Source organism: Esox lucius, chromosome 23, assembly GCF_011004845.1.
Source record: "Esox lucius isolate fEsoLuc1 chromosome 23, fEsoLuc1.pri, whole genome shotgun sequence".
NCBI classification, from domain to species: domain Eukaryota; kingdom Metazoa; phylum Chordata; class Actinopteri; order Esociformes; family Esocidae; genus Esox; species Esox lucius.
This window is the reverse complement of record NC_047591.1, coordinates 1,047,126-1,071,061: the sequence shown is the minus strand read 5'-3', so window position 1 is coordinate 1,071,061 and position 23,936 is coordinate 1,047,126. Positions and strand designations below refer to the sequence as shown.

General features: G+C 40.7%; 1 protein-coding gene across 7 annotated transcripts in view; it reads right to left on the bottom strand.

Annotated features, from left to right (window-relative positions):
- The window catches only part of stab2 (stabilin 2), an 84,603-nt gene that overhangs the window by 40,657 nt on the left and 20,010 nt on the right, over positions 1 to 23,936 (bottom strand). For all 7 annotated transcript variants that reach the window (XM_020044328.2, XM_013131945.3, XM_020044329.1 and 4 more), the window contains 27 exons: positions 22,873 to 23,016; positions 22,060 to 22,203; positions 21,889 to 21,951; positions 17,913 to 18,029; positions 17,705 to 17,758; positions 17,337 to 17,417; positions 17,093 to 17,245; positions 16,865 to 16,924; positions 16,505 to 16,597; positions 16,061 to 16,147; positions 14,127 to 14,238; positions 13,839 to 14,019; positions 12,326 to 12,419; positions 12,017 to 12,175; positions 11,665 to 11,760; positions 11,479 to 11,571; positions 11,339 to 11,386; positions 10,542 to 10,681; positions 9,122 to 9,233; positions 8,857 to 9,024; positions 8,389 to 8,496; positions 4,634 to 4,765; positions 4,342 to 4,470; positions 2,607 to 2,669; positions 2,427 to 2,522; positions 1,305 to 1,500; positions 588 to 683 (listed from right to left, as the gene is read on the bottom strand). In XM_020044328.2, the coding sequence (XP_019899887.1) occupies positions 588 to 683; positions 1,305 to 1,500; positions 2,427 to 2,522; positions 2,607 to 2,669; positions 4,342 to 4,470; positions 4,634 to 4,765; positions 8,389 to 8,496; positions 8,857 to 9,024; positions 9,122 to 9,233; positions 10,542 to 10,681; positions 11,339 to 11,386; positions 11,479 to 11,571; positions 11,665 to 11,760; positions 12,017 to 12,175; positions 12,326 to 12,419; positions 13,839 to 14,019; positions 14,127 to 14,238; positions 16,061 to 16,147; positions 16,505 to 16,597; positions 16,865 to 16,924; positions 17,093 to 17,245; positions 17,337 to 17,417; positions 17,705 to 17,758; positions 17,913 to 18,029; positions 21,889 to 21,951; positions 22,060 to 22,203; positions 22,873 to 23,016 (3,019 nt within the window). The remainder of the gene's footprint in view (positions 1 to 587; positions 684 to 1,304; positions 1,501 to 2,426; positions 2,523 to 2,606; positions 2,670 to 4,341; positions 4,471 to 4,633; positions 4,766 to 8,388; positions 8,497 to 8,856; positions 9,025 to 9,121; positions 9,234 to 10,541; positions 10,682 to 11,338; positions 11,387 to 11,478; positions 11,572 to 11,664; positions 11,761 to 12,016; positions 12,176 to 12,325; positions 12,420 to 13,838; positions 14,020 to 14,126; positions 14,239 to 16,060; positions 16,148 to 16,504; positions 16,598 to 16,864; positions 16,925 to 17,092; positions 17,246 to 17,336; positions 17,418 to 17,704; positions 17,759 to 17,912; positions 18,030 to 21,888; positions 21,952 to 22,059; positions 22,204 to 22,872; positions 23,017 to 23,936) is intronic.

The following is a 23,936-nucleotide window of genomic DNA, read 5'->3' as shown; positions in this document are numbered from 1 at the left end:
AATAATTAGGTAATCACTCCCTTTTAGTACGTCATTCTATTTTATCTTTTGGTAGTTCTAAATAAGGAATGTCATTGGTGCTACACAAAGTTAACTATGCAGTAAGGGAAAATAATTAGTAGTAAACGTCGCTTTATAAATATTACATATGACTCCAGCAAAAAGGTTAAGTACTTAGAAATTAGATTTAAATATTCCCTATATCACTTAATATTAGTACTTCTACTGGTGCCACAATGTTTTAATAATGGCAAACAGATATTTAAGATTATTAAGCTGACATTTTAAAAGACTTGGAACCCAAATATAATAGGTTCTTTACATTTACTTTTACAATACAAAGGTTTATTTTTCTGAATGATGACAACAATTGCAATATGTACACAAATACACAAAATTAACTAATAATTAACTCATAGTAATTGTTTAGTCATTTCAAATCCATCATTTTATAGGTATGGATAGAGGTAGGGAATGGAGCCAAAAGAAGAAATGCAATGCTTTACTGTTCCAGTTCTTACAGACTGCACTCAATATGCAAATAATAAATAATAAAAATGCAACATATGCTATCATACTGAACGTACTTTCATTACAGGTTACTCCTCTCCAATACGCGTCACACTCGCATGTCCCATCTCCATGGATACCGTCGTTGCATCTGCCATTCTCACACTTACAGTCTGCAGAGAGATAGTATTATAGTATTGATGAATTGAAGAATATACAGTGATTTTGTTTCTATATTACAATAATTATAGTCAATACCATAATATAATTTGACAGAGCCTTAGTCACAGTGGATGCTATGAGAGATATTATAAACCAGGTGTTCCAAACTCTGAATACTAAAAACTGAATATTGGTGCTAACTGAAACCATTTTATGGTAATGGATACCAAAGATTTTCTTCTACAATATGACAGTTAATAATTACATTGGTTATTAGTTGAAATACAAATAAGGCACCTCAGCAGTTGTGGAATATGACCAATATACCACTGCTAAAATGTTTTCAGGCATTATGTTGTGTCATGCCTTAGAACAGAATGTAGTTGAGCTATATAAGCCATATATCAGATACCTTTGTGACTTATTTCTTGAATAAACACATTTGTTGCACAGTGTGGAAAGAGAATTATTGCTATGAGATGAGTGGGTTGGATTTTAACCCATGCTGCACCAGTACAGGGCAGGAGCTTAGATCGCACAAGACTTCTTCAATAAGCTTTTACTAATACAATAACTTGATTACAGTGCATACTATATTACTAGAGTACATTACAGTATGTTTTTAATATTACCTTGGTCACAGTGAATGCCGTATTTGCCCTCCTGGCAAGTTTCGCAAGCAGTCCCACTAAAGCCTTTGCTACACTGGCACACCCCTGTACCATTGGTCCCATCCTGGCACACGCCGTTCCAATAGCAGGGCTGGCCTTTGGGCCCTGGACACTGCTCACATTGCTCCCCGTAGAATCCGCCACAGCAATTCCGCATCTACCGGGGGAGTAAGATTGACTCACAGTGGTACACGTCTACACTTTCAGATTAACTAAAGCGGCTGTTCCCAACCTACTGGGCAGACCCCCAACATGGGACACCTGCACTAAGCGGAGGCTGCCCTGGGCCTTACCTGATTTCAGGGGTTCTTTTATGATCATTAGATTTGCTTGGTCCTGTGTATGTATATTCTTATTACACATGCATCATATTAACTCATTTTTGGATAGAAAAAACTTGATTTAGTGTAGCCTTTAGGGCATTCCAAATAGAAATAAACATAAAAATAAACTAGACTAATGTGTGCCTCATTAAAATGACCATGTTGTAAAGTTACCAGGTCCAAGGCTATTTATGGACACTGGTATTACATGTGGAATCAATAATAGTGACATATTTTTAACAATTACATGTAACAACAGAACTGAATATTAGCATCCAGGAAATGACTGTGGGATTTTGCATGCCTACGTCTGTTACTGTTCGTCTGAGATGATCTTATGTGTTAGTGACATCCGAGGAGGAAGGTGAAGCATTTTCATTTGACCAATATAAATTGTGCATTTTAGGATGTAATAACTTCAGTAGCGCACAACGCTTGTTTATGCAACGCTTGACTTGCAAAGTTTGAGTGAAATATACTGACAAATATTAAGGAAAAATCTTAGAAATCAGAAGCAAAAAACATGAAATGGGCATGAGTATGACCCGGGCAGCGAAGGTTATCATTTATCCACAGTTACTGTTCTCTTTAATGAGAAAATTGGTTGAAGTGTTGTTTAATTGTGTGGTTAAAGTAGAGACATGTACTGTAGAGGCCAGTAGTAACCGGCCTGGTATCAGTTATGGATTTTATTTTTTATCTCTGTATATGTCATTCATGTGAATTCAAACACAGTGAAGCCAATGTTGTCTTGACATACAATTGTAGTGTTCTTGCAAATGGTCCTGCAGCCGATGCTGAGCAGCCGTTCTCCCTGGAAGACCCGACTAAACATACACTTCTTCCTAACAAATGTCTGCAGGGAAAAATTACAGTGAGTTTATCATGAAACATTCTGAATCGACTATACTGTAGAGGCTGGATATGATAGATCTTGTACCATTGGAGTAGATCCGGTCGGGCATGGATTTTCTTCTGGGTAAAAGCAGTCTTGACATGTCCCCTTTAGACAAAAGTTTAATGAATTATTATCTGAGATAATGTACAGTGGGTATAGAAAAGAATCAACCACCTTTAAAATAATCACATTTTGTTGCTTTGCAGCCTTTTTGTTTTATTCAGCTGTATTTACAACTTATAACATCCAATTGAAAGATATAATACCAACTTGTCCGAAAAAAAATTAAAAACACAGAATCACTGAGTTGTAAAAAGAATCACCCCCCTCCTAAAAGTGACTTGTAAACCCAACCAGATGTAGTTAATCACCTTCTCTGTAGCACACAAAGCCAATTGACTTTCAATTGGGATCAGCTATGGTCATTTTGATTAGCTCAGCATGAAACAAGCTTTTCCTGAAGCATTTCAGTCCTTGGTAGTGCAACTGAAGAAAACAATCGACTATGCGTGGCAAGGCAATGTCAAAAGATCTCCGGGATAAAGTTGTGGACAGGCAATGGATTAAAAACATTTCAAAGGCTTTATCAGTGCCAAGAAGCACAGTGAAGTATATTATTAAGAAGTGGAAGGTATTTGGTACAACACAGACCCTCCCTGGGTCAGGACGTCACTCCAAACTGGATGAAAGAGCCAGGAGGAAATTGGTCAGAGGCACCCAAGAGGCCTACAGCAACTCTGAAGCAGTTGCAGGAATTCATGAAAAAAGAGTGGTCATTGTGTGCATGTGACAACAATATCACAAATTCTCCACAAATGTGGCTTGTATGGGAGGGTTGCAAGAAAAAAGCCACTCCCCAAGAAAGGCCACATGCAGTCACAACTGAGCTTTGCCAAAACGCACCTTGAAGATTCTAAGTCCACCGGGAAAAAGGTGTTATGGATCAGATCAGACTAAAATTGAATGATTTGGCCTCAACGCCAAACAATATGTCTGGCGAAAATCCAATACAGCTCACCATCCAAAATAACACCATTCCTATAGTAAAGCAAGTAAGTAATATCAATGTTATGGGGTTGTTTCTCTGCAGCAGGGATTGGAGCACTTGTCAGGATAGAAGGAAAAATGGATGGGGCAAAATACTGTCAAATTCTTGAGGAAAATCTGCTGTTCTCTGCCAGAAGGTTGTCAATGGGAAGAATATTTACCTTTCAACATGACAATGACCCAAAGCACATAGCAAAACTGACACACAGTGGTTGTAAGAGAAAAAGGTGAATGTCCTTGCATGGCCTAGTCAGAGCCTGGACTTAAACCCCATTGAAAATCTGTGGAATGACTTGAAGACAGCAGTCCACAAATGGTCACCATCAAATGTAACTGAACTTGAGCAGTTCTGCAAAGAAGAGTGGTCACATATTGCAACGTCTAGATGTGCAAAGTTAGTAGAGACATATCCCAACAGACTAAAGGCTGTAATTAAAGCAAAAGGTGGTTCAACAAAATACTGACATAAGGGGGTGATCCTTTTTCCAACTCAGTGATTTTGTTTTTTTATTTTTTTCTGACATGTTGGTATTATATCATTCACTTGGATGTTATAAGTTGCACTGAGTAAATACAGCTGAATGAAACAAAAACTGTGTCTGTCTTCATTTCAGGCTGCAAAGCAACAAAATGTGATTATTTTAAAGGGGATGATTCTTTTCTATACCCACTGTATGTGAAATGTGTAGAATAGAGTATAGAGATAAGATAGTACGGATTAGTCTCATACCTGGAATGTCTTGATTTGCTGGTTGTCGCACCGATTTTTTATGATCTCCAGAACTGCAGATAAGCCGTGAATCACCCCTTTACCACTCTGGATGTCTGACACATTTACTTGGGCCTCATTCACAAACAACTACAAGAAAAGATGAGAGATGAAAACAGGAGAGAAGAGATATCAAAAGAAAGAACACAGAATTGGTCACCACATTAAGAGAACACTAGTACACTTAAACCAAAATGTCTGACACAACTTATGAAGAACACGATAAAAGAATTTGCAGAGCATGCAGAAATACCTTGCCATCCCTTGGTAAGATGCCTAGCTGGTAAGAAAAACCCAGCATACTCTCCTTGTAGGTTCCACCCTGTAGGTCTACACTCATTAACCTCTCAGAGAGAACGATGTGGTACCGTGTTGTATTCAGGTCCTGAAAACAACCAAAATACAAAAACAGTACTGTCCAGTTCATACATTATATCAGTGATTCCTAGCTCTAGTCCTTCAAAACACTGGACAAGCACACCTGGAATGTCTTGATGATTTCACATGTCATCAGGCCCACAGTGAGTAGAATTGGATATGTTTGTCGGGGAATGGCTACAATTAGGGACTGGAGTTGGGATTTGCTTACATACAATGCATATTGGTGTATACAGTAGCTCACAAAAGTGAGTACACCACTAAAGTTTTGTAAATATTTGATTATATCTTTTCATGTGACAACACTGAAGAAATGACACTTTGGTACAATGTAAAGAGTGTACAGCTTGTATAATAGTGTACATTTGCTGTCCCCACATAATAACACAACACACAGCCATTAATGTCTAAACCGCTGGCAACAAGCGTACACCCCTAAGTGAAAATGTCCAAATTGGGCCCAAAGTGTCAATATTTTGTGTGGCCAACATTATTTTCCAGCACTGCCTTAACCCTCTTGGGCATGGAGTTCACTCGATAGGTTGCCACTGGAGTCCTCTTCCACTCCTCCATGACGACATCACGGAGCTGGTGGATGTTAGAGACCTTGCGCTCCTCCACCTTCCGTTTGAGGATGCCCCACAGATGCTCAATAGGGTTTAGGTCTAGAGGCGCATTTGGCCAGTCCATCACCTTTACCCTCAGCTTCTTTAACAAGGCAGTGGTCGTCTTGGAGGTGTGTTTGGGGTCGTTATCATGTTGGAATACTGCCCTGCGGCCCAGTGTCCGAAGGGAGGGGATCATGCTGTTCTTCAGTATGTCACAGTACATGTTGGCATTCATGGTTCCCTCAATGAACTGTAGCTCCCAGACCATGACACTCCCACCACCATGCTTGACTGTAGTCAACACACAAATGTCTTTGTATCCTTCACCTGGTTGCTGACACACACGCTTAACACCATCTGAACCAAATACATTTATCTTGGTCTCATCAGACCACAGGACATGGTTCCAGTAATCCATGTGCTTAGTCTGCTTGTCTTCAGCAAACTGTTTGCGGGCTTTCTTGTGCATCATCTTTAGAAGAGGCTTCCATGTGGGATGACAGCCATGCAGACCAATTTGATGCAGTGTGCGGCATATGGTGGAGCACTGACAGGCTGACCCCCCACCCCTTAAACCTCTGCAGCAATGCTGGCAGCACTCATTTGTCTATTTCCCAAAGACAACCTCTGGATATGACGCTGAGCACATCTACTCAACTTCTTTGGTCGACCATGGCGAGGCCTATTCTGAGTGGAACCTATCCTGTTAAACCGTTGTATGGTCTTGGCCACTGTGCTGCAGCTCAGTTTCAGGCGAATCTTCTTATAGCCTAGGCCAACTTTATGTAGAGCAACAATTCCTTTTTTCAGATCCTCAGAGAGTTCTTTGCCATGAGATGCCATGTAAAACTTCCAGTCATCAGTATGAGGGAGTGTGAGAGCGATAACACCAAATTTAACACACCTGCTCCTCATTCACACCTGAGATCTTGTAACACTAACGAGTCACATGACATCGGGGAGGGAAAATGGCTAATTGGGCCCAATTTGGACATTTTCACTTAGTGGTGTACTCACTTTTGTTGTCAGCGGTTTAGACATTAATGGCTGTGTGTTGAGTTATTTTTAGGGAACAGCAAATTTACAAGCTGTACACTCACTACTTTACATTGTAGCAAAGTGTAATTTCCTCAGCGTTGTCACATGAAAAGATATAATCAAATATTAGCAAAAATGTTAGGGGTGTACTCACTTCTGTGAGACACTGTACATACAGTGGGGAGAACAAGTATTCGATACACTGCCGATTTTGCAGGTTTTCCTACTTACAAAGCATGTAGAAGTCTGTAATTTCTATCATAGGTACTCTTAAACTGTGAGTGACGGAACAAAAATCTAAAACAAAAATCTAGAAATTCACATTGTATGATGTTTAAGTAATTAATTTATTCATTATTATTAAGTATTTGATACATCAGAAAAGCAGAACTTAATATTTGTTTGCAATAACAGAGATCATACATTTCCTGTAGTTCTTGACCAGGTTTGCACACACTGCAGAAGAGATTTTGGCCCACTCCTCCATACAGACCTTTTCCAGATTCTTCAGGTTTCGGGGCTGTCGCTGGGCAGTACGGACTTTCAGCTCCTTTCAAAGATTTTCTATTGGGTTCAGGTCTGGAGACTGGCTAGGCCACTCCAGGACCTTGAGATGCTTCTTACGGAGCCACTCCTTAGTTGCTCTGGCTGTGTGTTTCGGGTCTTTGTCATGCTGGAAGATCTCGCGATACATGGCCCCATCCAATACGGTGCAGTCGTCCTGTCCCCTTTGCAGAAAAGCATCCCCAAAGAATGATATTTCCACCTCCATGCTTCACGGTTGGGATGGTGTTCTTGGGGTTGTACTCATCCTTCTTCTTCCTCCAAACACGGCAAGTGGAGTTTAGACCAAAAAGCTCTGTCTCATCAGACCAAATTACCTCCCATTCCTCCTCTGGATCATCCAGATAGATGGTGATTGGCAAACTTCAGATGGGCCTGGATATGCACTGGCTTGAGCAGGGAGACCTTGCGTGCACTGCAGGATTTTAATCCATGACGGCGTAGTGTGTTACTAATGGTTTCCTTTGAGACTGTGGTCCCAGCTCTCTTCAGGTCATTGACCAGGTCCTGCCGTGTAGGTCTGGGCTGATCCCTCACCTTCCTCATGATCAATGATGCCCCACGAGGTGAGATCTTGCATGGAGCCCCAGACCGAGGGAGATTGACCGTTATCTTGAACGTCTTCCATTTTCTAATAATTGCGCCAACAGTTGTTGCTTTCTCACCAAGCTGCTTGCCTATTGTCCTGTAGCCCTTCCCAGCCTTGTGCAGGTCTACAATTTTATCCCTGATGTCCTTACACAGCTCTCTGGTCTTGGCCATTGTGGAGAGATTGGAGTCTGTTTGCTTGAGTGTGTGGACAGGTGTCTTTTATACAGGTAACGAGTTCAAACAGGTGTAGTTAATACAGGTAATGAGTGTAGAACAGGAGGGCTTCTTAAAGAAAAACTAACAGCTATGTGAGAGCCGGAATTCTTACTGGTTGGTAGGTGATCAAATACTTATGTCATGCAATGAAATGCAAATTAATTATTTAAAAATCCTACAATGTGATTTTCTGGATTTTTTTTCACAGTTGAAGTGTAACTATAATTAAAAAAATACAGACCTCTGCATGCTTTGTAAGTAGGAAAACCTGCAAAATCGCCAGTGTATCAAATACTTGTACAAACTCCCCACTGTACAGGCTCATGCACATGCATGCACAAACACAAACTAACAAACACACACGTACATACATACTGCACATAAATAACATACATATATGCGCTAATATTAGAGTTGGAATCACAAACAATTTTTTTTATATAATTGTGGGGACCAGAAAAATCATTACATATTTTTCCTATACACTAAAACACTAAACCCCAATTCTACATTTTAGCAAAAAACCTAACTTCTAAACCAGAATTTGACTTTTTCTATCTGTGAGTTCTCACAAGTATATTCAAACCAATCTAACAACATCACAAACCAGTACCATAGTGTGTAAAGCAGTATTCTTGAGATACTCAAGTATGGCGCTGTCTGTTGGAGCAAACACTGTGTAAGCCGAAGCCTGTTCTATCTCATCTGTCAGGTTGTGAAGCTGAAATTAAATGGAGACAGACATTTCAAGATCATTGATAAGAATACTGGGGTCATAGATTGGTGAAAAATCCCTGAAAAGGGCATGCTTTAAGACACAGGTGTCAAACCGGTTCCACAAAGGGCCGAGTGTCTGCAGGTTTTTGGTTTTTCCTATAAATTGGTTCCTAGTTCATACCTACACAACCAGGTGAGGGTAGAAACTAACCAATCAGTGACCTAATTAACCAATCAAGTACAAGGAGAGAACAAAAACCTGCAGACACTCGGCCCTCCGTGGAACCGGTTTGACACCTCTGCTTTAAGAGCACAAATTGTAGTGCATTCAATAAATACAGACGTTGTCCTATAATATACATACAATAAGGAAACTTCTGAACAGCGAGAACACTGGCCTCTGTCCAAGCAACTCCAGTAACCCCTCACTGAGACCTCTTTCTGGGACCAACACTCTGTCAATTATGTGTATCATTCCATTGGTTGAAGCCACATTTGCAGTTGTTATGGTGGCTCCTCCAATCACTGTGACCTGACAAATAATACAGGGTTAATTTCTGATCATGTGACACACAGTATTAAATTCCCATCACCCTTATTCTACGGAGAAAAACTGCATCTAAATTCACCTCATTGGTTGTAGTTACAGGAAGAGCTTTCTTTAGTAGGGATGTGATCTGCAAGGTGGAGGATGTATTGCGTAGGTCAGCCAGTGAGTAGATACCTAGGATCATGTGATTTCTATCATGGGAAAATCAAAAATAAGGATTATCATAGTGGAAGAATCACAATGCCTGCACCAGAAAATGTTGGCAAGTTATTCAACAGAAACAAAAATAAATATTTGAGAGATTTGTGAGTGAGATATTGTTTTACGCATAATTGGCCAGATGGAGTGCGAGAATGGGCGTTGCTTGTTAAACCATTAACTCTATTATGCCAAAACGTGTACTGAAAGGCGAGCTATGTCTGAAAAATTTAATCATGTTTTCATTTTACAAAGCCTCATGTTATCATGAGGCTTCAAGTAAATATCTGTGTTGTTGTGGTTGTCCTTTTGATTAAGCCATGGATATCTTTTAATTATGTTCTTATCAGCAGATTATTTGATGAATGTAAAAAGTGTCAATATGTTTCTAGAATCTAAAAGTCTACCACTCTGGAGGCATGATGCATCCTGCCCTGGCCCATTCAGCCCCTACGGCTGATTATTTCAGACTTCCTGTTTTTTGTTAGTTTGTTTTTATCCTTCACAGATCACTGGCCAGTTAAGTAACTACATGCAACATGGCTGGATTAATCTTTTTTCAGAAGTGATCTTACATGGTGATATTGAGCCATACAGGTTTAAACTGAAGCAGGTTGGCAACTACGTTTTTAGAGACATATTTTAACTACATCGGCTGTTTTCTCTTGACGATCTCATGGTAAAACGCTTATTAGTATATAGACTAATGTCATTCATGCAGGTTTTCCACAACAGTGTTCAATTAGGGATTGAAGTTCTTTGGACCAAAAGTTTTATCAGGACCAAGACAGCAAATAAGCATTTAAATTCTATTAAATTGTAATTCTGACTACTGAACATTTATAACAACAAATGGTGGTGTCCTTCATAGAACTAACCACCAGATTAAGTGGGAGGTTGAGAAAGCATTAATTTGCTTATTAAAATGAAATAAGAATTGAAAAAAGTTGAACAGTAACTGTTGGTTGTCATGGAATAATCTGCATTAACGTCTCCATAATCTCCAGAAACTGGTGTTTACTTTGGGGTAAATCCATGCAATGAGGAATTTGTATTTACAAATGAAACGGCAAATGAGGACTCTTATGTATTTGTTTGTAGTTAGTACAGCCAGTCATAAAACACCGCATGTGCATGATCAACATTAGTATTTCCAATACAAATAATATTTTAAATGGTATTGCTAGATTATTCTCTGATTGCCATTGTATTAGGGGTTGGAACAAAGGCTTGATAAGAGTGTCATAATTTGTGTTTCTGGAGGTGGATTATTCCTTTAATGATTATGACCCAGGTCTTACTTGATGATACTGGGCAGGTTTCCCTGTGTTGTCCAATAGTCCTTGTCCTCTTTGTTCATCTTATCCACGGCTGCTGTAGATGGCACTAGGACAGTTATGTTCTGACCTATTATGCTCGGCAGCTGGTACATACCTGTGTCCTGGGAGGAAAAGACAAAATAAAACACTAAAAGTTGTACTATAGGGTTATCCAGCAGTCACTACGAATCAGGTCCACTGATCTTTCAGCTAAATCTCTCTCATCTATCCTTTCCACTCTCTCTATCCAAAGAAAATAATAAAAGTCAGAAAAATATAATGCAAGACAAAATTAAATGCCATGCATACTTCACACTTTTCAACCAACATTTTGTACCCGTTTTTGGGAGTTACAGAATGAATAAGATATTGTGTAGATTGTAGCATAAATACAGTTAGGTCCGGAGCTAATTGGACAGTGACACAAGTTTAGTTATTTTGTCTGTTTACCAAAATATATTAAAGTTACAGTTAAATAATGATTTTTTTTTTTGCTTGTAATGTAACAGATAACAGTAACTGTTTTCTTTTAAATGCTGAGTACATACTAAGACCAAAGGTTTTTTTTGCGGATCAGCCATGCATTGACAAATTGGAACACAAAAACACACAAACAGATTTACAACAATTTACAGTAAGAAAAAATTATCTATGAGCATGCATAAAATGTTTCCAAACATATCTAAACAACAGCATACATAATACAAATACATCTTAAAATCTGTAAAATGGATCATTGACAATCTGTAAAATGGATCATTGACAAAGGTCAGACTCACCATCACCCATTTAGCAAATTCAGTAACACCATGAAGCACCATCAACACCTGCAGAGAAATGAAGGTTAAAAAAAATAAAAATAAAATACATATATGTCAGTCCCCAAATAGTCAGACACAGCTACTTTGAATTTGCTTACCTGTCCCACGGTGCCATAGCACACCTCCCCATTACCTGTGTATCCATCATCGCAAACACACTTCCATGCACCAGAAATATAGAGACAGCTTGCCTGTAGCAAAGAAAGTACATAAAAATGAATTAGGTCAGAGATCATATTGGTCACTTCTCCTGTGTGAGCCAATGAGAACAACCGGTCACCCACCAGATAGTGGCAGCCTCCATATTGTGTCACGCACGGATTGTTTGCCACACACTCCATCCCATTACCACGGAACCCACGATTGCATGCACAGCCACTCTGTGGTTGAAAATAGAATCAGTTTTAGGATCAACTGGGTTTAAGGAATGTATGGGATTAGATTCAAATCTACATAGCCGACACTCATATCCAAAACAACTTACAATAGTAAGGGCACACACTTTTGTACTGTCCCCACTGTGGGAAAGGAACCCACAACATTGGCAATGCAAATGAGCTACATGAGACCATATATTCGATCGATTAGTCCATTTGGGATTAATTTACTTACTTAATTAATTTACTACTCTCTCACCTGGCCAGGGCCCACGTAGATGCATGTAGCATTAGGATGGCAGCCCCCTCTGTCAGGGCCCAAGCAGTCATTGATAGGCTGGCACCCATCCTCGTCAGCCCTCCATCCTGCCAAACACTGGCATGTGTGTGAGCCAGGCCCTGTTTTTATACACTTGGCCTGTAGGTGTTAGTGATGAGCACAGTCAGTGATAAGCACTCAGCACCACAGTCCAACACTTTAAGACAAAACCAATTTAGAAATGTTTAATTGAAAACATGTGGAAGCAGTAAATTTTCTTTGTAACTTCTGTGTGGTTTCTGTGATTACATTCAAGTCGCAGCCTCCACGGTATGGCAAGGCACAGGGGTCCGTATCCTCACATGTGATCCCATCACCTTGGAAACCAGGCTTACACACACACCTTCACAAAAAAAGTAAAAGCTCTTATGACATGCCTTATGTAATACAAGCTACTGTTACATGCACACATGGTTCTTGTGTCAGTAATTCACTTATTTTAGCTGTCTTTATTTACTGTAGCGGTTCTTTAACTGGGGTCAATGGAGCCTTGAGGATAAGTTTGCGGATGTACTTCAGAGGAGGGGTCCCATGGGCAGAATTTAAAAAATATATTTGAGCATTACTACATAAAAACAAGAAAAGGAACTAAGCAAGCCTAGTTCTGCCGGCCCGCCATTAGAAGGAATGAATGTTGTTGCCCAAACTTGATTTGGTCTGTGGTTTACTACGTAACACTCTGTGTCTTTAATCACTATGCTATTTAAACAACAGGTGTGGATGCATGTGATAAATGTGTAGAGATATGGTGTCTGTTTACTTGCATTGTCAAACCAATTAGTTGTAACTCCATGGTTCGCTACATTAGTTAACATCCAAACCAACAACAGGTATAACAGGATTGCTACACTACATTCAACACATTAAATTAGAAAGAGATTACTGTAGATGGCTAGCTAATAACCATTCAGTACCTATAATGAAAACAACGACTCAAATCACTTCATGGCTAGTTCGTTTCTTTAGAAAACAAATAGACAGTTGAATAGCTAACCACTACGCAATTTGAACTACGCTATGTAAATCGAAAACGAGAGCAATATGTACGTCACCAGTACAGTTCGTCCATCGCAATATAATGCAAAGTTCTAGCCTATCCTGAACAAAACCAAATTTGTTCAGTCCATGATGAGGATTGAACACCCAGTCACCTACACATGACAGTCTACAGCTCTAACCACTACACTATTTAACAATGGTTAGTCACTCAGTCAGGCAGGCACTCAGTAAGACACAATCGTTCTTCTTGACACGATCCAGCAAAAATGTTTAACAACATTTTCTTGAAAGGTTCCATGGAAGACGTATTAAGGGTTTAGTACTAAACAATTAAGTATTATTAATTAACTATTTATGTTAATTACTATTTTTTAACACAATGTCGCAGCTGTACTGCAAGGCAGTGACAGACTAAAGTCTACTGCCACTTATGTTAATTTTTGGCTCATCCAAGTTACGTTGTGATATTGAGGGAGACCATGAAGAATTTTACAAAAGAATCACAAAAATGTTTGAGAACCACTGATTTACTGAATCAGTACATCCATTATCATATTATTACACCTTTCTAACACATTGTTGTTACTTTGACCAATAATTACGCTTTTTTATTTAATTAAATTGTCCTCAAACAGCTGAATCATCTCTCATTGTCAGCATGATGCCAGATTGATGCAACTTGTTTGGAGATCTACAGTAGAAGCAGGGATCACAATTCTTAATCATTTATTAAACCGGTTTGAAAATTGGCCTGTACACTTACTTTACTTGACCTCCATTGAAGTCACACTCTGCGTGAGCATGGCAAAAGGTCACCAACGGGCCACAGGGCTTAGTTTGACGTTCACAATACTGGCCAGTATAGCCCAGCTTGCAGGAGTCTATTTTACAACGGCCATCAGCCTCGGGACGGTTATCACACATGCCATGGATACACTCACAGGCTATAGACAGAATGAGAGAGAGATGAAAATGAGACAGACATATAATCTATCACCTCATATGTGTCCCTGTGTTGGTATATTCTTGAATGTCCAAAATAGAGGCATACTTTTGGTGCAGGCTGGACCGTATTTGTTTGGGTCAGAACAGTAGTGGCAGCGGGAGCCTTTGAAGTTGGTCTCACAGACACATGTACCGTTTCCCTCAATCCCCTCAGAACACTAACCAAACGATAGAAAACACTGAACAGTTAAAAAAAAAAGAGATGTTAAGGGGTGGTTCTTACCTAGGTTGGCCAGGGTTGATGTTATTAGTAATCAAGTGGAATGTTTGGAATAATTGTACTTTTTTATTAGATTAAATCTATTACCATTTATGGGTACTTCAATTTATCATAGGTTTCTAAGAAAAGTCCCACCTTGCAAGCAAATAATTGGTTTAGAAGACAAACTAAAAGTGACAATTGATTCTAACAAATTAAAACAGAAAGAGCATCCCCCTCTGGAAACAGCTGTTCACCTTGGCCTCATTTTGATTGAGACTGTGATGAGTGGGATATACACTCACCTAAAGGATTATTAGGAACACCATACTAATACTGTGTTTCAACAAGGTGCTGAAAGCATTCTTTAGAAATGTTGGCCGATAATGATAGGATAGCATCTTGCAGTTGATGGAGATTTGTGGGATGCACATCCAGGGCACGAAGCTCCCGTTCCACGACATCCCAAAGATGCTCTATTGGATTGAGATCTGGTGACTGTGGGGGCCATTTCAGTACAGTGAACTCATTGCCATGTTCAAGAAACCAATTTGAAATGATTCGAGCTTTGTGACATGGTGCATTATCCTGATGGAAGTAGCCATCAGAGGATGGGTACAGGGTGGTCATAAAGGGATGGACATGGTCAGAAACAATGCTCAGGTAGGCCGTGGCATTTAAACGATGCCCAATTGGCCACTAGGGCCTAAGGTGTGCCAAGAAAACATCCCCCACACCATTACACCACCACCAGCCTGCACAGTGGTAACAAGGCATGATGGATCCATGTTCTCATTCTGTTTACGCCAAATTCTGACTCTACCATCTGAATGTCTCAACAGAAATGGAGACTCATTAGACCAGGCAACATTCTTCCAGTCTTCAAGTGTCCAATTTTGGTGAGCTTGTGCAAATTATTGCCTCTTTTTCCTATTTGTAGTGGAGATGAGTGGTACCCGGTGGGGTCTTCTGCTGTTGTAGCCCATCTGCCTCAAGGTTGTGCGTGTTGTGGCTTCACAAATGCTTTGCTGCATACCTCGGTTGTAACGAGTGGTTATTTCAGTCAAAGTTGCTCTTCTATCAGCTCGAATCAGTCGGCCCATTCTTCTCTGACCTCTAGCATCAACAAGGCATTTTCGCCCACAGGACTGCCACATACTGGATGTTTTTCCCTTTTCACACCATTCTTTGTAAACCCTAGAAATGGTTGTGTGTGAAAATCCCAGTAACTGAGCAGATTGTGAAATACTCAGACCAGCCCCTCTGGCACCAACAACCATGCCACGCTTAAAATTGCTTAAATCATCTTTCTTTCACATTTCTGACATTCAGTTTGGAGTTCAGGAGATTGCCTTGACCAGGACCACACCCCTAAATGCATTGAAGCAACTGCCATGTGATTGGTTGATTAGATAATTGCATTAATGAGAAATTGAACAGGTGTTCCTAATAATCCTTTAGGTGAGTGTATAACATAACACAATAATACAAAAGTGAAAATAAGTTGTTGAATGGTATTCAGAGATAAACAAAGTTAAGATGATTTTCAACCAAATTTGTCAAACCATCTCCTTAAAATGTTCATACACACACTAAATAATAAAATTATAGAACACTAGATTTTCTGCTTATTTTTTACCCACTAATTAATTTAGCTATAACTTGTTTTATTTTAGATTTTGGTAAAAAATGGCAGTTGTTAGTTGTTAGTACTGTAAATAGAAGAGTTGCAGATAATATTTATTAGATTTGTTTAGTATAAATAACCAAATTAGACTTACCTGCCCATGGCCAGAGCAGGGATTGTTGAATCCCCCAGGACAAGGACTGCAGTCTGGCCCATAGAACCCTTTACAGCACAACTGTGTCTGCGAAGGTTGAGGTGTGAGGTAAAAGTGAAATTGGCACAGGATGGGGTGAAGAAAACATACCATGGTGTGTAGTCATTTGTAGTTAAGTTGGTAGACAGGAATTGTAAATATATATTTAAATAATCAATTTCATTAGTATTTGTATAGTGTTATGTGGATTTTATTATTATTATTATCAATTATTTATCAATTTCTCTTCTTTATCCCATGTTTATTTGTCCAACATTGTTGAGCAGAAACCTGCCAGAAAGAATTGAGTTGTGTGGTTTCCTGTAGTGAATCTCATGCATATGACTAATAAAAAACACAATGTTTAGTTGATATTTATAGGAGGGTGTGTTTGTGTGTGTATACCGTTATGGTGCTGTTGCATACAAGGCTGCAGCCAAATGTAGGGATGTTGAAACCCAACTTGTCCCGGAACACACAGTCGCGAGCAAAGGTATTCTACACACAAGAGCAAAAGTCAGCAAAACAAACACAGAGCTGTACACAGAACATGGATGTCAGAATTATCTTTGAAGTGTATACTTTTGTCTAGAACTCTTGTCAAGGCTGGGTACAATATAAGGAATAGGTTACCATTGGGAAAACAACCATTGGCATTAAATAAACAAACAATGCAAGGCTAAGAAATGAGCCATGTGAATAGGGTTAGGTGTCTATTTGCATAATTTGTTAATGATAGGGATTTGACTATGGGTGGGTTCTTACTGTAGAGACTCCCGAGGGGCAGGTGGATTTGGTCACTTTCATGCAGCTGACACAGTTACCCTGGGGAGCAGGACATTAATGAAGAAAGACACTCAAATGAGAACAATCAATCAGAAATAGTAAGTGCTGAATCTATATAACGTATGACTCCAGTGAGTTATATAATTAATAATGAACAAACATTTTGAAAGTCAATGCAGGGGACATAGAAGTGTCACTATAACTCACCCTGACAAGTTTGCTTTCTGTGATGTCACAACGGTGGGGCAGTATTGGTTCGATGGAGGGCGGGATCACAACTCCGTCGAGAGAATAAAGGCATCCATAATTGGCCTCCACATCTGCCTCCAGTACTGCTATGCCATTCACCAGGAGTTGGCCCTTTGGGGATTGTTAAAGTCATCAGACATACATTTCACCACATGCTTACACACTTTACATACTCTATTCTTAGTGTGTTATATATACTTACATTTTCAGACACATTAAAGGACAGCATGTGATTGGCCATGGTCCTAGCCCGATGGCTGGACACAGCATTATAGACATCCAGCTTCAAACCGATGAAAATCCAACAAAAACACAGATGTTAACATCCAACACAGGATACAATTAGTAGTTCAGGGCATCTATAAAGCATTTCAGAGTAGTGCTGTTCTAAGATCAAGTCTCCCTTTATTTAGATTTTTCACTTTCAAAGATTTCATATGTTACAGGACACAATAGAATGTAGAGCAGCACTGCTACACTAAAAAGTTAATAAATACATCCCAGAAGTCTAAAATGCTTGAAATTGGCTGGTCCTAACACACAAAATGTTGGCCTAGCACACAAAATCACCTGGTATGAGGAGACCACATGATTCCTCACAAATGTCAGAAGTTTTGTGCTACCCTGAAATCAGAAAAAATAAACCACATATGCACATGACACTATCTGGGATATCACAAGCATTGCAATGAAAAAAAATTGTGTGTTTGTGTGCATTTGTGTGTGATTGTACATTCCTGAGTTTGTATGTGTAAACACGCAGCACCACATTCCCTACCTCCATAGATCTGAGATAGTCCAGTTGTCCCTCCTTCATAGCATCAAAGGCAGTGTTGGTAGGGGCAAAGATGGTGGAGGGCATATTCCCCTTCAATACTAAATCAACTCCTGTTTTCTATAGAGAGGTCAAATACATTTTAATTGCCAAGAAATGATTGTTATAAATTAAAATGATTCATTAATAATCCATATGAACTGGTTGGTTAAGAATTACATGGCTTGCATGTTTTTGAATTATTTTATTTAAAAAACATGTGTACCAAAATTACTGGCACCACTAGAAAATCCTATGAACACAATGTAATTGATGTATATTTCAACTAAGATGTAACTTTTTTTCAGTATTAAGTTGTCATCCATAACATCCTGTTTCACTGGGGTATATATATATCAGGAAAAATTCCTTTAGTCATCCATCAGCATGGGAATAGCCAGAAAACACAAATGAGAAATGTAAAACAACTGCAGCTTTGATGAGAATGCCTGGAAGAGAATGCATGTGTATTTTGTCCCCATGCACAAACAGAAGGATTGTTAAAGTGGAAAAAAATCTCCAAGCATCACAGTTGGAGAATTTCAGAAGTTAGTTACATCTCCAAAACTACAATTAAATTATTTAGAAGGGGTGCCTCTGCTGTCACAACACAACATTTAGCACTTGCAGTTTGCTAAATGTCATTGCAACTTTGATTGTAAACAGGTTCTATGGTGGGATTAGACTACAATTGAGCTTTTTTACAAAAAGAGCAGCAGGTCATGCTGAAAAGAACCCAAATCCCCACGTGAAGTATGGTTGTGGATCTGTGAGGTTGTGCGGCTGCCGGCACAAACATAGGTGTAGTGAAACCTCAGACACAAAATGAATACACACAAGGCACCAACCCAACCAACACTTCCTCAATCAATAAAAACTGAATTGGAGTGCTCGGGTCCCGAACCCAGCACACACCAGGCACACGCTGTAACCACACGGCCACTGCTGCACACAAGCAGCAGAAAAGGAAAACACACCTAAATGAACATATTTGCATGATCCATAGGCGGGTTCCCAGCACACTCACACATCAAAACGGGGAAGCGCAACGTGAGCCACCTAGCAACAAACCACACAGGGAAGATGCCCAGGCAGAAAAACAGCCACACAGCCGGGAGTCAAACCCAAGTCTGCCACACAAAAAGTGCCTAACTGAAAAGCCACACAGACTACTCGGAGAACTGCAGAGCTCTACGCCCTAAGGCACCATTCAGACTGTTCCAACTCCCTCCTCAGCCACACTGAGCAAAGAGTGAGCCAGAGTACCCGCAGCCTTGTCTCTCAGGTAAAACCTGAAAAACGGCACAGCAGCACAGATGTCCTCCACCCCCACGTCCCAAAAGAGAACGACAAAGGCTGCCACTCTCTAAGTGGAGTGCATCCTGAAATTCTTAGGCGCATCATTCTCTGTGTCACATATGCCAGATCAATCACCTCACACAATCAGTGAGACAGATGTTGCTTTGACAACGGCTAGCCAACCTTGAGAACACTGTGGCACACGATTAGCTGGGGCGCAGCCCGCACGGTGGCCGTGTGTTGCACATACAGTGCCAAAGTGCGCACAGGACACAAATTATGCAACCTCTCCTCCCTCTTGCCCGCACGGAAGAGAGGGTTGGGGAGCAACACAGCTTTCTTGCCGTCACGTTTGATATTTAGGCTGTGTCGACAGCGTGCACAGATCACTGACCCGCTTTGCGGACATAGGGGCCAACAACAGCGCCGTCTTCAGAGACAGCATCCTCAATGAGATCTGATATATGGGCTCAAAATGCACGTGACACAATGCCTCCAGAACCAAAGCCAAATCGCACATTGAGCCACTGGCCGGAGATAGCGAGACCCAGCTAAAAAACGCTTCACCAAAAGATGATTTAAGGCAGACACTCCATTGCAACCTTTGTGACATGCCAAGATTGCACACGCGTACACCTTGAGTGTGCGGGGCAATCTTTGCTCATCAAACAGGGATTGCAGGAACAACAGAACACTGCCAAAGGGGGTCAACCCCCGTGCCCTGGCACCAGTGTGTAAACAGACATGGAGACTGCTCTTGCACCCTAAATGATTGCGACGATGTCCTCAGTCAATCCCCGCCATAGTAACCAGGCCCTCTTAGGAGCCAGGTCTGTAACGGCTGGCCTACTATAAGGAAAGCCCAGATCGAACTGTTCACCTGCATCAATGCCCCGTGATGGTAAGGAATCAGCCATGGCATCCCCCCTGCCATCTGCACCGCCTCCGCAAACCACAGGGCTCCTAGGCGAAATGGGGCTATCAGAATGAGTAGCCCCACCCGAGACATGAGAGGAAGATTGCACTGGAGAGGGGGAAACATGTTCAGCAGCACTCTCAGCCACAGCCGATGTGCTGATGCGTCCACGCCCAATGGGGGTCTGTTGGGGACCTCCCTGAGATAACAAGTCTGCGCCCACATTGAGCTTCCCACGAATGTGGACAGCTCTCAGCGACCTCAGGTACCCCTGAGCCCATTCCCAAATCCACTCCGCCAACAGATGGAAAGACAGAGACCTGACTCCACCCTGTCTGTTGACTTACACAATTTCTGTGCGATTGTCCAACCACACCAATACATCCTGACCCTGTAAGGTTGGCGCAAAGTGCAGACGGAGACCACACTCCACTCACTGAGTATGACTGGCATGTTCCACGCCATCCCATCAAGGACACCTCCGTAGACCAGGACACGCAGACATATCACACAGGTTCCTCCAATACGCAAGGTTCGCTCTGAGAGAGCTTGTGATCATGACCAATCGCCACTGATGACGCACAGGGTCCAAATGGAGACGTGCGAAGCATCGTTGTAAGCTCCTCATGCGTAACAACGGAACCACTGCGTGGGTTGATGCCATTAAGCCCAGTAGCGACATTACAGAGAGCACTGACACCACATGTAACAGCCAGACATGCTCAAGGACCTGCAGAATCGCCTCTCTCCACTCATCCAAGATGCACCCTCATCTACACTGTGGATAACTGGAGACCCAGATAACTGTCTGTTATCTCCCCGTCCGTGAACAGCCACCCCAGTCATGGCGGGGCCAACCCAAACAGGAGAGAAAGATGCACACCAACCTGCGCCAAGCCAGTTGTCTCCCTATTGGTTGTCTCCCCACTCCTCCGCAAAGGAGCAGGAGGGACTGTCTCATCAAAACAAGCCAGTCGAGTCATCCGCTCTTGAAGAGGGAGAATGATGCAGTTGGTACATACAGGATTGTCCACAGCCGTCCCGAAGATGCTGTGGTCCCAGACACACACAGCAGAGTGCGTGCGCGTCGACCTCAGCATTCAACTCGGGACTTTTGCATCCCAACTGGAAGGCAGTCAGCGGCTGAGGCGGCAGGTTAGAAGAAACCGCTCCAACAGTCGGAATAGGTGAAGCCATCCCTGGCTTTTTGAAAATCACAGCAACTTGCATAGCTAAACTTTCTTGAGAAAAAAAAGGGAGGTTGAGCCTGTCTGATATAGCTGTAAGGCCAGGTGGCAGCGAGAGGCGTAATTTGCCTATATACATTTTCAGTGCCTGACAGAAGGGTAAACCAATAGGATCAAAGCCCCTATGGGCAAAGCTTCCACCTTATCAAACAGTATAGGAGACGACTAAGAGCTGTTGTCTTGACAGAGAAAGGGTGCACAAAGTACTAATCGCAGGGGTTCCAAATATTGTGGCATGCATGTTTTTGAATGAAATTATTATTTCTTATGTCTTTGAATTTTTTGTACTCAATTACATTAGATTAATACGATTTATTGAGCATAAGTTTAAGATGATAAACAACCATTACATCGTTTTACTGCCTTTTTTGATATATACCTCAGGTTGAAAAACTTCTGGAGGGCACTGTATGTACATATAACATCTAAATAATAATTACAATATCTAAAACAACATTATGTATATAAAATACAATACCATCAATAAATCCTTGAACTTTGAAAATTTCCCATAGCCTGATATAATCTTCATCAGATTATCCTGTAAAGAATCACAAGTATGACAAGTTATACATTTTTTTTACATTTGCTGGGACGTCAACATTGCATTTTGTACCCATTAAAAATTATTTCTATGGTTTCTGTGAACCTTTTTATTGCTCTCCACTGTCGGTGAGACACTGTCCATCAACTTGTTGATAATATGGATTATCCCATTGGAAGCAATGACATCAGACTGCAGGACACCCCCCTTCTTCCTGCTGCCATGTATACGGATCTTGAGCTGTTTATCCTGTAAAGGAATTACAATGTTTTTTATTAGAGCAGTATTTCTCTTGTGATGTGTGAACCTGTAAAACTTACTGAAACCTGTAAATGTCCCCTTTTGTCCTATGTTCTTATTCCAATAATTTAATAATTGTGTTATTAAATCTAGTAACTAGCTTTCCCAAAGAATCTCCTGCTACATATCCAATCAATTGCTGCTCACTGTAGTGCTGATCAAAAGAAGAATACATTTCTGGACACAGTCCCTTTTATTTTGGGGCTGTATGTTCACCTTATGAAACAAGCTAAGGCTCATGTCAGAAGAGATACAGTTAGCTAGCTAGTTAATGCATGGCAGTAATGTAACGCATGTCTCTGGTTAATGTTTCTTTCACATAAGACAGGAAAATTCTTTTGACTGCAGAACCTAGACATTGTACATTACAGCACACGTGTCTACATAACACTTTTGGGAAAGCAATGTTTTCACACTGTACAAAACAGTGAGAGGAATTTCTTACAACTATATGATAATGATACAATTTCTTGTTAATCTCCATGAAATTCTTTGTGTGAACTCAATTTGTGTAAATTAAGTAGTCTATTCATAGACTATTCATTTGTCAGAATGTGACTGGTAATGAGGCTTGCCCTGAATGTGTTATTTTGTTTGTGTGTGTGTGTTGTATCTCACATCTTCTGTTGTCACTGTCTCCCCTGACTTGCCCGTCAGAGTGTAGTAAATATCGCCTCTTTTCAGCGTGTCATAGGGCATCTCCCCAGCAACAATATGCAGGTTACACAAGTACTTCAGTTGGTCAGCCATTAGTGTATTCAGCTGAGACAGAAGAAGAAACACTCACTATTATAAGAAATATATAGTACACTTCAGCCTTAGGATATCTTGTACATCAAAAATCTACCATATATACAGTAAATACACTGAACAAAATTATAAACGCAATACTTAGGTTTTTGCCCCTATTTATCATGAGCTGAATTCAAAGATCTAAGACTTTCTCTATGTACACAAAAGGCCTATTTCTCTCAAATATTGTTCACAAATCTGTCTAAATCTGTGTTAGTTTGCAGAGATAATCCATCCACCTCACAGGTGTGTCATATCAAGATGCCGATTAGACAGTATGATTATTGCCCAGGTGTGCCTTAGGCTTGCCACAATAAAAGGCCACTCTAAAATGTGCAGTTTCACTGTATTGGGGGGGGTCCATGGGAGTCCGAAAACCAGTCAGTGTCTGGTGTGACCACCATTTGCCTGACGCAGTGCAAAACAATATTTGAGAGAAAAATATTTCAGGATATTCACATCCAAATTGGAGGAAGGGTTTAGGAATTACATCTCTTCAATATGTAGCCCTTTTCAAGGGACCAAAAGTAATTGGACAATTAACTCTGTTTCATGGACAGGTGTGGGCTATTCCTTTGTTACTTCTTCCTCAATTAAGCAGGTAAAAGGTCTGGATGATTTGATGTGGCATTTGCATTTGGAAGCTGTTGCTGTGAACTCACAACATGCGGTCAAAGGAACTCTCAATGCAAGTGAAACAGGCCATCCTTAGGCTGCAAAAGGAAATCCATCAGAGATAGCAGGAACATTAGGAGTGGCCAAATCAACAGTTTGGTACATTTTGAGAAAAAAAGAACGCAGTGGTGTGCTCTGCTACACAAAGAGGCCTGGACGTCCAAAGAAGACAACAGTGGTGGATGATGGTAGGATCCTTTCCTTGGTAAAGAAAA